Source organism: Pseudophryne corroboree, chromosome 4 (genome assembly GCF_028390025.1).
Source record: "Pseudophryne corroboree isolate aPseCor3 chromosome 4, aPseCor3.hap2, whole genome shotgun sequence".
NCBI lineage: Eukaryota > Metazoa > Chordata > Amphibia > Anura > Myobatrachidae > Pseudophryne > Pseudophryne corroboree.
In genome coordinates this window covers 369,505,838-369,518,507 of record NC_086447.1, presented here as the reverse complement: position 1 = coordinate 369,518,507, position 12,670 = coordinate 369,505,838, and the positions used below count along the sequence as shown (strand labels likewise).

The window sequence follows — 12,670 nt, the reverse complement described above, 5'->3', positions numbered from 1 at the left end:
TTCCCCGTACAACTGTAGGTACAATTGTTCCTTTTTATCCAATGCGCACGTTGAAAACGAATGTATTAAGTATATGCATTAAGATTTTATTTAATTTATTTATTTTTTAATGCCTTATTTCTGTGTAAAACTAGTATATTTTTAGTTCAGATAACTGATCAAGCAAGTTTATGTTAAGTTGGAATACTGTGAGCCCTGTCGAACACATCTCTGCCATTCAGTTCATGATGCGTTTGTGTAACTGAATAGTTCTTACTTTCAATGGTATAACTCCCTCTGCTTTTACTGGGAGCAGATATTTATATCCTATTTGACACAAAACAAAAGTCAGAATGTTGCACACTTGCCTCAAACAACTTTCCCTTTGGTTCATGGGCGAAAATCTGGCAGTGTTTTCTAACTTAACATAAAGCTTGTCAAAGGTGTTCAGTGAAAATGGAAAGAATCCTCACGCCTCTTTGGCTTTCTCCCTGTAGGCGTTTGTAGTGAAAAGCCTCTTGGAATATACTCAAGAGAGTGAAACGGACCTCGTCTACAGTTTACTTTTAGTATTTGGTCTACTGATGACGGAGATTGTGCGATCGTGGTCCTTGGCGTTCACGTGGGCTTTGAACTATCGGACTGGTTCGCGACTTCGAGGGGCAATACTGACCATGGCCTTTAAGAAAATCCTTAAGCTGAAGAATATAAAAGAGAAATCCATGGGAGAGGTTTGTCTTTAGCATATTTTCATGCTCCGTTTTTTTTTTTTTTTTTTTTTCTTTCCTACACTAAGCATATTCACTAAAGCCAGTGGATCTCTGCTTTGTAAATTCTTTTAAATTTAAAATGTTAGTTTTAAATCTATTTTTCTCTAACGTCCTAGAGGATGCTGGGACCCTGTAAGGACCATGGGGATAGACGGGCTCCGCAGGAGACATGGGCACTTTAAGAAAGACTTTGACTCTGGGTGTACACTGGCTCCTCCCTCTATGCCCCTACTCCAGACCTAAGTTTGATACTGTGCCCAGAGGAGATGGGTGCACTGCAGGGAGCTCTCCTGAGTTTCCTGCTAAGAAAGTATTTTAATTAGGTTTTTTATTTTCAGGGAGCACTGCTGGCAACAGACTCCCTGCATCGTGGGACTGAGGAGAGAGAAACAGCCCTACTTCTGAGTTTCAAGGTCCTGTTTCTTAGGCTACTGGACACCATTAGCTCCAGAGGGAGTCGGAACACAGGTCTCACCCTGGAGTTCGTCCCAGAGCCGCGCCGCCGTCCTCCTCGCAGAGCCAGAAGATAGAAGCCGGGTGAGTATGAGAAGTAAGAAGGCTTCAAAGGCGGCAGAAGACTTCGTGATCTTCACTGAGGTAACGCACAGCACTGCAGCTGTGCGCCATTGCTCCCATACACCTCACACACTCCGGTCACTGTAAGGGCGCAGGGGGGGCGCCCTGGGCAGCAATATAAACCTCTATTATGGCATAAACACATATATACATGTACAGCTGGGCACTGTACATGTATATAAAGAGCCCCCGCCATGTTTTTGAATAATTTGAGTGGGACAGAAGCCCGCCGCCGAGGGGGCGGGACTTCTCCCTCAGCACTCACCAGCGCCATTTTTCTCCACAGCACAGCGCTGAGAGGAAGCTCCCCGGACTCTCCCCTGCTTACTGAGGTGACAGTGGGTTTTTCAAGAGGGGAGGGCACATAATTGGCGAAAAACGTGTTATTTCAGCGCTACTGGGGAAACATTCTGTGTTTTGCCTGGGTTATATAGCGCTGGGGTGTGTGCTGGCATTCTCTCTCTCTGTCTCTCCAAATGGCCTGGTGGGGAACTGTCTTCAGATAAGAGCTTCCCTGTGTGTGTGGGGTGTGTTGGTACGCGTGTGTCGACATGTATGAAGTGGAAGGCTCACCTAAGGAGGAGGGGGGAGTGTATGAATGTCAGATCTCCGTCGGCAGCGCCGACACCGGACTGGAATTCGAAGAGGTGCCTCCTCGCCGGTTTTTCAAATCGGCTCTACCTGCGGCTCCCTCAGAGAGGGAGCTAGTGTTGAATGCAATACAAAAATTGTATCTTCAACAGGTAATGGTCAAGGTTCCTCTACTGCAGCAAGGAAAGGGTTACTACTCAACCCTGTTTGTGGTTCCGAAACCGGACGGTTCGGTCAGACCCATTTTGAATTTAAAATCCCTGAACCTATACTTGAAAAGGTTCAAATTCAAGATGGAATCGCTCAGCGCGGTCATCGCCAGCCTGGAAGGGGGGGATTTTATGGTTTCCCTGGACATAAAGGATGCATACCTTCATGTTCCAATATTTTCCTCCTCCATCAGGCGTTCCTGAGATTTGCTGTACAAGATTGTCATTACCAATTTCAGACGTTGCCGTTTGGGCTTTCACCGGCCCCGAGGATTTTCACCAAGGTAATGGCAGAAATGATGGTGCTCCTGCGCAAGCGAGGGGTCACAATTATCCCATACTTGGACGATCTCCTCATAAAAGCGAGATCTCCTGAGAAGTTAATGGACAGCGTGTCTCTGTCTTTGAAGGTGTTACAGCAACACGGCTGGATTCTCAATATCCCGAAGTCACAGTTGGTTCCTACGACGCGTCTGACCTTCTTGGGCTTGATTCTGGACACAGGCCAGAAGAAGGTTTTTCTTCCAATGGAAAAAGCTCAGGAACTCATGACTCTGGTCAGGAACCTATTGAAGCCAAAACAGGTGTCAGTGCATCACTGCAATCGAGTCCTGGGGAAAATGGTGGCATTGTACGAAGCCATTCCTTTCGGCAGGTTCCATGCGAGGACCTTCCAATGGGACCTACTGGACAAGTGGTCCGGGTCACATCTACAAATGCATCAGAGGATCACCCTGTCCCCCAGAGCAAGGGTGTCTCTCCTGTGGTGGCTGCAGAGTGCTCACCTCTTAGATGGTCGCAGGTTCGGCATTCAGGACTGGATCCTGGTGACCACAGACGCAAGTCTCCGAGGTTGTGGAGCAGTCACACAGGGAAGAAATTTCCAAGGTCTTTGGTCGGGTCTAGAGACTTGTCTCCACATCAACATCCTGGAGTTGAGGGCCATATACAACGCCCTACGTCAAGCGGAGGCATTACTTCGCGACAAACCAGTTCTGATTCAGTCGGACAATGTCACCGCAGTAGCTCATGTAAACCGCCTAGGCGGCACAAGGAGCAGGGTGGCAATGGCGAAAGCCACCAAGATTCTAAGCTGAGCGGAAAATCATGTAAGCGCACTGTCAGCAGTGTTCATTCCGGGAGTGGACAACTGGGAAGCAGACTTCCTCAGCAGACACGACCTGCATCCGGGAGAGTGGGGACTTCATCAGGAAGTCTTCGCGCAGATCGCAGGTCGGTGGGAACTGCCCCAGATAGACATGATGGCGTCCCGTCTCAACACAAAGTTAAAAAGGTATTGCGCCAGGTCAAGAGATCCTCAGGCGATAGCTGTGGACGCCCTGGTGACACCGTTTGTGTTTCGGTCGGTCTATGTGTTTCCTCCTCTTCCTCTTATACCCAAGGTGTTGAGAATAATAAGACAAAGAAGAGTGAGAACAATCCTCATTGTTCCAGAGTGGCCGCGAAGGACTTGGTATCCGGATCTACAGGAATTGCTCACAGAAGATCCGTGGCCTCTTCCTCTAAGGCAGGACCTGCTGCAGCAGGGGCCATGTCTGTTTCAAGACTTACCGCGGCTGCGTTTGACGGCATGGCGGTTGAACGCCGGATCCTAGCGGACAAAGGTATTCCGGATGAGGTCATTCCTAAGCATATAAAGGCTAGGAACGACGTGACATCAAAACATCGCCGAATATGGAGAAAATGTTTCTTGGTGTGAGGCCAGGAATGCTCCTACGGAGGAATTCCATCTGGGTCGTCTCCTTCACTTCCTGCAAACTGGAGTGAATTTGGGCCTAAAATTAGGCTCCATAAAAGTTCAGATTTCGTCCTTTTCCATTTTCTTTTAAAAGGAATTGGCCTCTCTACCTGAAGTACAGACGTTTGTAAATGGAGTACTACATATTCAGCCTCCTTTTTGTACCTCCGGTGGCGCCTTGGGACCTTAACGTGGTGTTAAGTTTTCTTAAGTCATATTGGTTTGAACCACTCAAAACGGTGCAGTTAAAATATCTCACTTGGAAGGTGGTCATGTTGTTAGCCTTGGCTTCGGCTAGGCGAGTTTCGGTATTGGCGGCTTTATCACATAAAAGCCCCTATCTGGTTTTCCATATGGATAGAGCGGAGTTGAGGACACGTGCCTGTGGCTACTCGTGACTTGGAGGATTCCGAGTCCCTTGATGTGGTCAGGGCTTTGAAAATTTACGTGGCCAGAACGGCTAGGATCAGAAAAACAGAAGCACTGTTTGTCCTGTATGCAGCCAACAAGGTTGGCGGCCCTGCTTCAAAGCAGACTATTGCTCGCTGGATCTGTAACACGATCCAGCAAGCGCATTCTACGGCAGGATTGCCGTTACCAAAATCGGTTAAGGCCCATTCCACTAGGAAGGTGGGCTCGTCTTGGGCGGCTGCCCGAGGGGTCTCGGCACTACAGCTGTGCCGAGCTGCTACTTGGTCGGGGTCAAACACCTTTGCAAAGTTCTAAAAGTTTGATACCCTGGCTGAGGAGGACCTCATGTTTGCTCAATCGGTGCTGCAGAGTCATCCGCACTCTCCCGCCCGTTTGGGAGCTTTGGTATAATCCCCATGGTCCTTACGGAGTCCCCAGCATCCACTAGGACGGTAGAGAAAATAAGATTTAACTTACCGGTAATCTATTTCTCGTAGTCCGTAGTGGATGCTGGGCGTCCGTCCCAAGTGCGGACTTCTTCTGCAATGCTTGTATATAGTTATTGCTTAAATAAGGGTTATGTTATCGTTGCATCAGGGTTGATCTGATGCTCTGTTGTTGTTCATACTGTTAACTGGGTAAAGTTATCACAAGTTTATACGGTGTGGCTGGTATGAGTCTTACCCTGGATTCCCCAAATCCTTTCCTTGTACTGTCAGCTCTTCCGGGCACAGTATCTCTAACTGAGGTCTGGAGGAGGGACATAGAGGGAGGAGCCAGAGCACACCAGAATCTAAATTCTTTCTTAAAGTGCCCATGTCTCCTGCGGAGCCCGTCTATTCCCCATGGTCCTTACGGAGTCCCCAGCATCCACTACGGGCTACGAGAAATAGATTTACTGGTAAGTAAAATCTTATTTATTATAATTACCAGTTATTTATATAGTGCAAACATATTCCGCAGCGCTTTACAGAGAATATTTGCCCATTCACATCAGTCCCTGCCCCAGTGGAGCTTACAATCTATAATCATATCACATGTACACGCACACACATTCACACTAGGGTTCATTTTTGTTGGGAGCCAATTAACGTACCAGTATATTTTTGGATTGTGGGAGGAAACCGGAGTACCCAGAGGAAACCCACGCAAGTACGGGGAGAATAAACAAACTCCACACAGTTAGGGACATGGTGGGAATCAAACCCATGACCTCAGTGCTGTGAGGCAGTAGTGCTAACCATTACACCATCTGTGCTAATGTAATTTACAAAAATAAATGTGAAGAGGGTGCTCTGCAGTGCTGGACTTGGCTGTTCTGCACATATGTTCGTTCAACACTGGTTCAGTGTTCATACAGATGGTGCAACACATTGGGAATAGTGCTGCGATCTGACTCTGTCTTCCTGTTTTTCGCTGATTAAAAAATTGCTATGGATACTAAGCCTTCTCCATAAGAGCCAGTCATCGCCCTTGCAAGGGGTACTGTATTTTTCTATTCATTAGCTTAAGGAGTGGGAGATACTGGTACAGCTTTTTGGTTGTCCGTATAGCATCTAAACCTTGTGGGGTAGATAAAGCCCTGTAAGAAGAAGCATTTGAAAGCCTGCTCAGCTTGTGACGAGCCTGTACATGTTGATCAAGATACTGTTTTGTACTGTCTGTTCCAGGCTTCAAGTCACTCCTGTTCAGTTCTCAAATCAGTTATGTTAGGAATGGAAAATTGCTTTGTTTTTAAGGAAGACTTCTGGCATTGCTGTGTTCCAAGGAGAAAATCAATTTGACGCATTGAACGCATGCACACCAGCATTCCAACTCATCTGGCAATTACAAGCAATTGGCAGATGAGTGCACCGATGTCCGTCGGTATATCACTGAATTGCCAGGAAATTCCCAAGGGCAGGAAATCTAAAACGTAATTTTATTTAGGAGAATAAATTGATGATCTGTCATTAGGCAAGGTCTGGGAACTAGACCATTTTTCAGTATCGGCCGTCTGGCATCTCGAGGTGGGTCGCATAATGTGTAGGGGTTCATTAATTTTGTGTCACACCTGTATACACTGATAGGATGCCTGGTCCTTTCTTACACTGGGGGGTAAATTTACTAATAATCGTATTTTCCCGTTTGAGGTCAAAGTTCAATCACGAATGACATCGAAAGTGTAAATATGCAACTTTTTGAATTGATTACGACTAATTTACTAAGCTGCCGTATTCTGCATTTTCGGTTTTTCCGATGTCGATGTCATTCGTTTTTTTAGGCAGTGTTTTACGTGAGTGACTTGTAAAACACTGCCGACTTTAATACAATGAATCTCGGCCGGATCTGAGAGATCCGTGCTGGGCTTCATTGTGCACCTTGTAAAAAAAAAAAATGTTTAAACTTAAAAAAAAAAATTTGCGTGGGGTCCCCCCTCCTAAGCCAAACCAGCCTCGGGCTCTTTGAGCCGGCCCTGGTTGCAAAAATATGTGAAAAAATATTTTTGAGGTTACTTTCGGGTGACCGAAAGTAACCTCACCGCTGACCACAAAGTTTCCACCATTGGTTACAATGGAGCGCATAGGCGCTACATTGTAACACTGCCGGGTGCCGCCTGTCAGACAGTACAGGAGCACACAGCCGATCAGGAGGGTGCCACAACGTGGCGCTCCCTGATTGGCTGAAGAAACCCACTTAGACATAAGTCAGAGGGGGTTTCTGGCATTCGGGGAAAGGAGTCCCATGTGAAAACATGGGGCCCCTTTCAGTTCGTGGTCGGGTGTCCGTTTTTTTATTTTTACAAGTACGTGGATTACAAATGGATTACCCGAGGAGCCCTCTACACTGGATTTGGTGAGTAGAATTTTTTCAACAGGTACACCATGGATTCTACATGGAGAAGAGGACCGACCCTCGTGTGAACATAAGGTAAGTATGTGTATATGGTGGTGTGTATGTATGCATTAAAGTTATACTTTCAAGGTGTGTGTGTTATGTCTTTATTGGGGTATTTTTTTAGCAGTAGTACTACAGGTACCAGCGGGCCCGGTTTTCCGACGCATGCTGGTACTTGTGGTTCTCCAAGTACCAGCTTGCGGGGGAGGCTTGCTGGGACTTGTAGTACTGCTACTAAAAACAATATTCATAACTTACAACAAAGGTTATCAGCCTCCCATCCGCAGCCCATTGGATGGGGGGGACAGCCTCGGGCTTCACCCCTGGCCCTTGGGTGGCTGGAGGGGGGGGGGACCCCTTGATTGAAGGGGTTCCCACTCCTCCAGGGTACCCCGGCCAGGGGTGACTAGTTGGGTATTTAATGCCACGGCCGCAGGGCGCAGTATAAAAGTGACCCCCGGCTGTGGCATTATCTGTCCAGCTAGTGGAGCCCGGTGCTGGTTTCAAAAATACGTGGGACCCCTACGCTTTTTGTCCCCCGTATTTTTGGAACCAGGACCAGGCGCAGAGCCCGGTGCTGGTTGTTTAAATATGGGGGAACCCCTGTCAATTTTTTTCCCATATTTTTGCAACCAGGACCGGATCAAAGAGCCCGAGGCTGGTTTGGCTTAGGAGGGGGGACCCCGCGCAATTTTTTTTCAAAAAAATAACTCTTTCCCATCCCCTTCCCACTGATAAACATGCACGGATCTCATGGATCCCCTGCATGCCTTTCCAAACACGGGATAAAAAAGCAGGTCTGTTTTTTTTTGGCACTTTTTTACGATTTGTATTTCTGCACGGCAGTGTTTGGCTATTGTCGGCAGTGTTTGTGATTTGCACTTTTTAGTAAATTCCCGATTTCTACCAAATTGCAGGCGTATTTGACCGATGGTGTATTGATTCGTGATTTTTTTCCTAGGACTTCCAAAATATTACGAATGCCCTCATCACTGCCGTGATTTTTGCTTAGTAAATTACCGAGATGACACTTTGAAGAAAAAACTGCATCTCGGTCAAAATCGGGACCTTAGTAAATATACCCCTGGGTTTGCTTGCATGCCAATGGAATTCTAGTCAGAATAAGCTGAGCCTGTGCTATTCCTCCTCAATGAGTGTAGCCATTTGTGTCCGTGTTTGGTCCATTACTGTTCTTTCTAACAGGTGAGACAATCTATTGTGATATCACGGTCTGTCTCTGATTGTGCAGTTACCTTTCTTACGTGCAGGTGAGAATTTTCCACCACCTGCAGGGTTACTACTGGCCACAGATGAGGCGTGCATAATGTTCTTTTAAGACCCTACACTGCGCTTTGAGTATATTCTATCAAATATATAATAAAAGTACTGCACATTCACTAAGAAATTAGGAGACTGTTCCAGAAGTTCTGTGGGACACACAAAGTCCTTACAACGTTCCAATGTTACTACTGAAATAGTAATGAGCTGAAGAAATGTAAACACTTTATATTTTGAATAGAGTATTTTTATTCAACACGGATGAAAGCGTTACAGACATTTCAGTGTATACTGGGAACTTTAGTTATTATTATACAATATATTCATGCACCTATCCTTCTCAAACATTATGTATAAATACGTGGTGCAGCTAGTATTCGCAGGACTGTATGTTGTCAATCCGAAATACACCAGATTCTCTGAAAACTGCAATCAAAATTGAAACACATACTAACATTTCTTGTTTTCTCCCCGTAATTCTACAATAACCCCCCCCCCCCCCCAACCCCACCCCCTCCAACTATAAGGCCTAGTAAAGCCTACAAAACACCTGTGAACCGAAAAGAAAAGAGGGGGGAAAACAACCAAAAAGACAGCATGAACCATAAGCAGAGCAAACCAAAACAACTCCATCAAGCCTAGATTCATACAGTTGTGCGAAGTGAGGTACGCTATCCCTACAGTGTATAATACGGGAGAGGAGCCCGGCTCGTCCCCACGGGACCCAGGTAGCCTAGCTGTCGTAGAGGACGTGCGGCATGTCAAATTATAAATTCTTTAGGTTCTAAATTCTAAGGGCAGGGGAAGAATATGTAGAATTAATCCAATATGACCATATCTTCTCATGTTTAGGAAGGACATTATTTTTCATATAGATATACCTATCCTTCAGTACTGTGTCTTTCACCAGGGCCTTAAATGCAGACATCATAGAGGAGCGTGGGGCCATCCATGTCCGCGCAATACACACCTTAGCAATGGCGCAGATACTGTGAGCATACAAGTCCTCCCACTTAGACCCAGATTCAGGTCCTCCTACTCCCAGAATGCAAAATCCTGTAGTCAACATTCCTCTCGGTATTCCCGTACGTTCCAGAATCGACCCGACCCCAGCCCAAAACGTCTGTAAGGATGGACACTCCCAGATCAGGTGCCAGAATGATCCGCCAGCGGCCCCGCATTTAGGACAGGCGGCTGCGCCACCTGCCCCAAACCTGGCCAACCTGTTCGGTGTCATATATGATCTATGTAATATAAAGAGTTGGATTTGTTGGAACCGTAATGACTTGGTGACCTGGTTCGAGTTCCCCAGCGCCACCTCCCAGTCCTCCGCATCTATGGGACCCAGATCACGCTCCCAGCGCTCCCGAAGGGTCGGGAGCGGGTCTGCATTAATTGTTTTTATAAGGTACGAGTAAGTGAAGGAGATCACCTTGACCCGACCCAATGAGCATAGAAAGGTCTTTATGGGGAAAGGGAGGAGCGCCGGGGGTGAATCCCCGAACTGTGATTGTAAAGCATGCCTGAGCTGTAAAAATCTGTATAAGTAAGAATTTGGGAGACCAAACTCCTCCTCTAGCTGTTGAAAGGACTTCATTATACCATTGTCATATAACTGAAATATGGAGGTTACTGAGTATGGGGCCCATACCACCCCCCCCCCCCCCTCAAGGGAACCCAGTTCAGGGAGTGATGCGGAGTGCCAAAGGGGAGTATCCGGGTCCATACTATCGTACCCAAGCATACGTATCAAAGCCTGCCAGATCTTCATGGCCTGAAAGACAATAGGAGGAGACAGCCGAGAAGCGCTCCCCCCCCCTCCCCCTTCCCCCCACCAGAATCTGCGCCGGAGAAAGGTCCGGGTAGTAGCATCGGAGAAATGCCTAACTCAGACCAGCCTCCTCACCTCCCCGCAACCAGATACTGATGTGTGCCAGCTGGGCCGCATAATAATATATTTGGAAGTGAGGTAAGGCCAAGCCGCCGTCAACTTTTTGTCTAGTGAGGGTATTTAACTTTATTCTAGGTCTTTTATTGGCCCATATCAGAGATGTCAGTATACGGTTTAATTTCTTAAAGAAGGCCGGGAATATATATACAGGGGATTGCGAAAGAACATACAGTAGTTTGGGCAAAACAATCATCTTAAGGCTGAACCTGCCTGTCATTGTCAACGGGAGTTTACACCAAGCCCTTGACTTGCGCACAATCAGCTGTACAAGTGGGACAAGGTTCAAGGATATGAAATCCGAAGGGTCGTTAGTAACCTGGATCCCAAGATATTTAAACTGGCCTGTCCATCTTAGCGGTAGGGAAATCCTTGGGACCCGGGGAGGAGAGCTCATAATGGGCATTATAAATGATTTGGACCAGTTTATGCGGAGACCAGAGAAGCCGCCAAAGGTCTCTATGACCTGCCACACTATAGGCATATCCACACTGTAGTCGTGTAAGAAAAGTAACAGATCGTCCGCATAAAGGGCTATTTTGTCAGTACATGGGCCCGTTTCAACTCCCCCAATGTCCGGGTGGGATCTGACCAGACAAGCCAAGGGTTCAATGGCTATGGCAAACAAGGCTGGGGAAGAGGGGGCATCCCTGTCTGGTGCCCCGAGTCAAAGCAAATGAGGAAGAGACATAGCCATTAACCAAGATCCTGGCGCGAGGGCTTTGATACAGCAATTTAATCCATCATATAAAGTTAGGGCCGAAGCCCATACATGTCATGACCCCCCACTGATACGGCCATTCGACGCTGTCGAATGCCTTAGCTGCGTCCAGAGAAACTACAACCGCATCCGAGGGGAAGTCGTGGGGAGTCTGCAAAATAGTGTAGAGCCTGCACAAATTAATGGACGTGGATTTCCCCGGCATGAAGCCAGATTGATCCTGGTGTATTATAGAGGTAATGACCAAGTTGAGCCGGACCGCAAGGATTTTTGCCAGGATCTTGGCATCGGTGGGGATAAGGGAGATTGGCCTGTAGGACTCCACTTGTTTGGGATCCTTACCGGGCTTTGGCAGTACAATAATTACGGCCTCTGACATTGAGGGAGGAAGTTGATTAGTGGCAAACATGTCTGTATACATCTCATGCAGCTTGGAACCAAAGAACTGTATGTATTGTTTATACAGCTCAGTGGGGATACCATCGTTTCCCGGAGATTTCCAGAGGAAGACATTCCCACCGCCACAGTCACCTCTTCCAAAGTCAAGGGCGCATCTAGAATATCCCTGGCCTCGGGGGAAAGCCTGGAAAGGGGAATATTGGACAGGTACAGGTCTAAGTCATCCACTGAGCACGTCGACTGAGGGTCATAGACCTCTTTAAAGTGTGAAAGGAACATCTGCGCTATGTCGGGGGTATTATCTGCTATGGAGCCGTCAGGGCCAGTCATCTGCACTATCGTGGTCCCCGGACGGTCGTAGTGCACCAAATGGGCCAATAAACTACCTGGCCTGTCCGCCTGCATATATACGTTGGTGGCCCTGAACAAAAGGGAGCGCGTATTTCTCTGATGTCCTAAGTGGATGCTGGGACTCCGTAAGGACCATGGGGAATAGCGGCTCCGCAGGAGACTGGGCACAACTAAAGAAAGCTTTAGGACTACCTGGTGTGCACTGGTTCCTCCCACTATGACCCTCCTCCAGACCTCAGTTAGAATCTTGTGCCCGGCAAAGCTGGATGCACACTAGGGGCTCTCCTGAGCTCCTAGAGAGAAAGTATATTAGGTTTTTTATTTTACAGTGAGATCTGCTGGCAACAGACTCACTGCAGCGAGGGACTAAGGGGAGAAGAAGCGAACCTACCTAACTGGTGGTAGCTTGGGCTTCTTAGGCTACTGGACACCATTAGCTCCAGAGGGATCGACCGCATGGAACCGGCCATTGATGTTCGGTCCCGGAGCCGCGCCGCCGTCCCCCTTACAGAGCCAGAAGCAAGAAGAGTCCGGAAAATCGGCGGCAGAAGACATCAGTCTTCACCAAGGTAGCGCACAGCACTGCAGCTGTGCGCCATTGCTCCTCATACACACTTCACACTCCGGTCACTGAGGGTGCAGGGCGCTGGGGGGGGGGGGCGCCCTGAGCAGCAATAAAAACACCTTGGCTGGCAAATATATCACAATATATAGCCCCAGAGGCTATATATGTGATAAATACCCCTGCCAGAATCCATAAAAAAGCGGGAGAAAAGTCCGCGAAAAAGGGGCGGAGCTATC

At 47.6% G+C, this 12,670-nt stretch overlaps 1 protein-coding gene across 3 annotated transcripts in view; it reads left to right on the top strand.

The window, feature by feature from the left end:
* The window catches only part of ABCC5 (ATP binding cassette subfamily C member 5), a 201,748-nt gene that overhangs the window by 61,722 nt on the left and 127,356 nt on the right, over positions 1–12,670 (top strand). For all 3 annotated transcript variants that reach the window (XM_063916576.1, XM_063916578.1, XM_063916579.1), the window contains exon 6: positions 477–710. In XM_063916576.1, the coding sequence (XP_063772646.1) occupies positions 477–710 (234 nt within the window). The remainder of the gene's footprint in view (positions 1–476; positions 711–12,670) is intronic.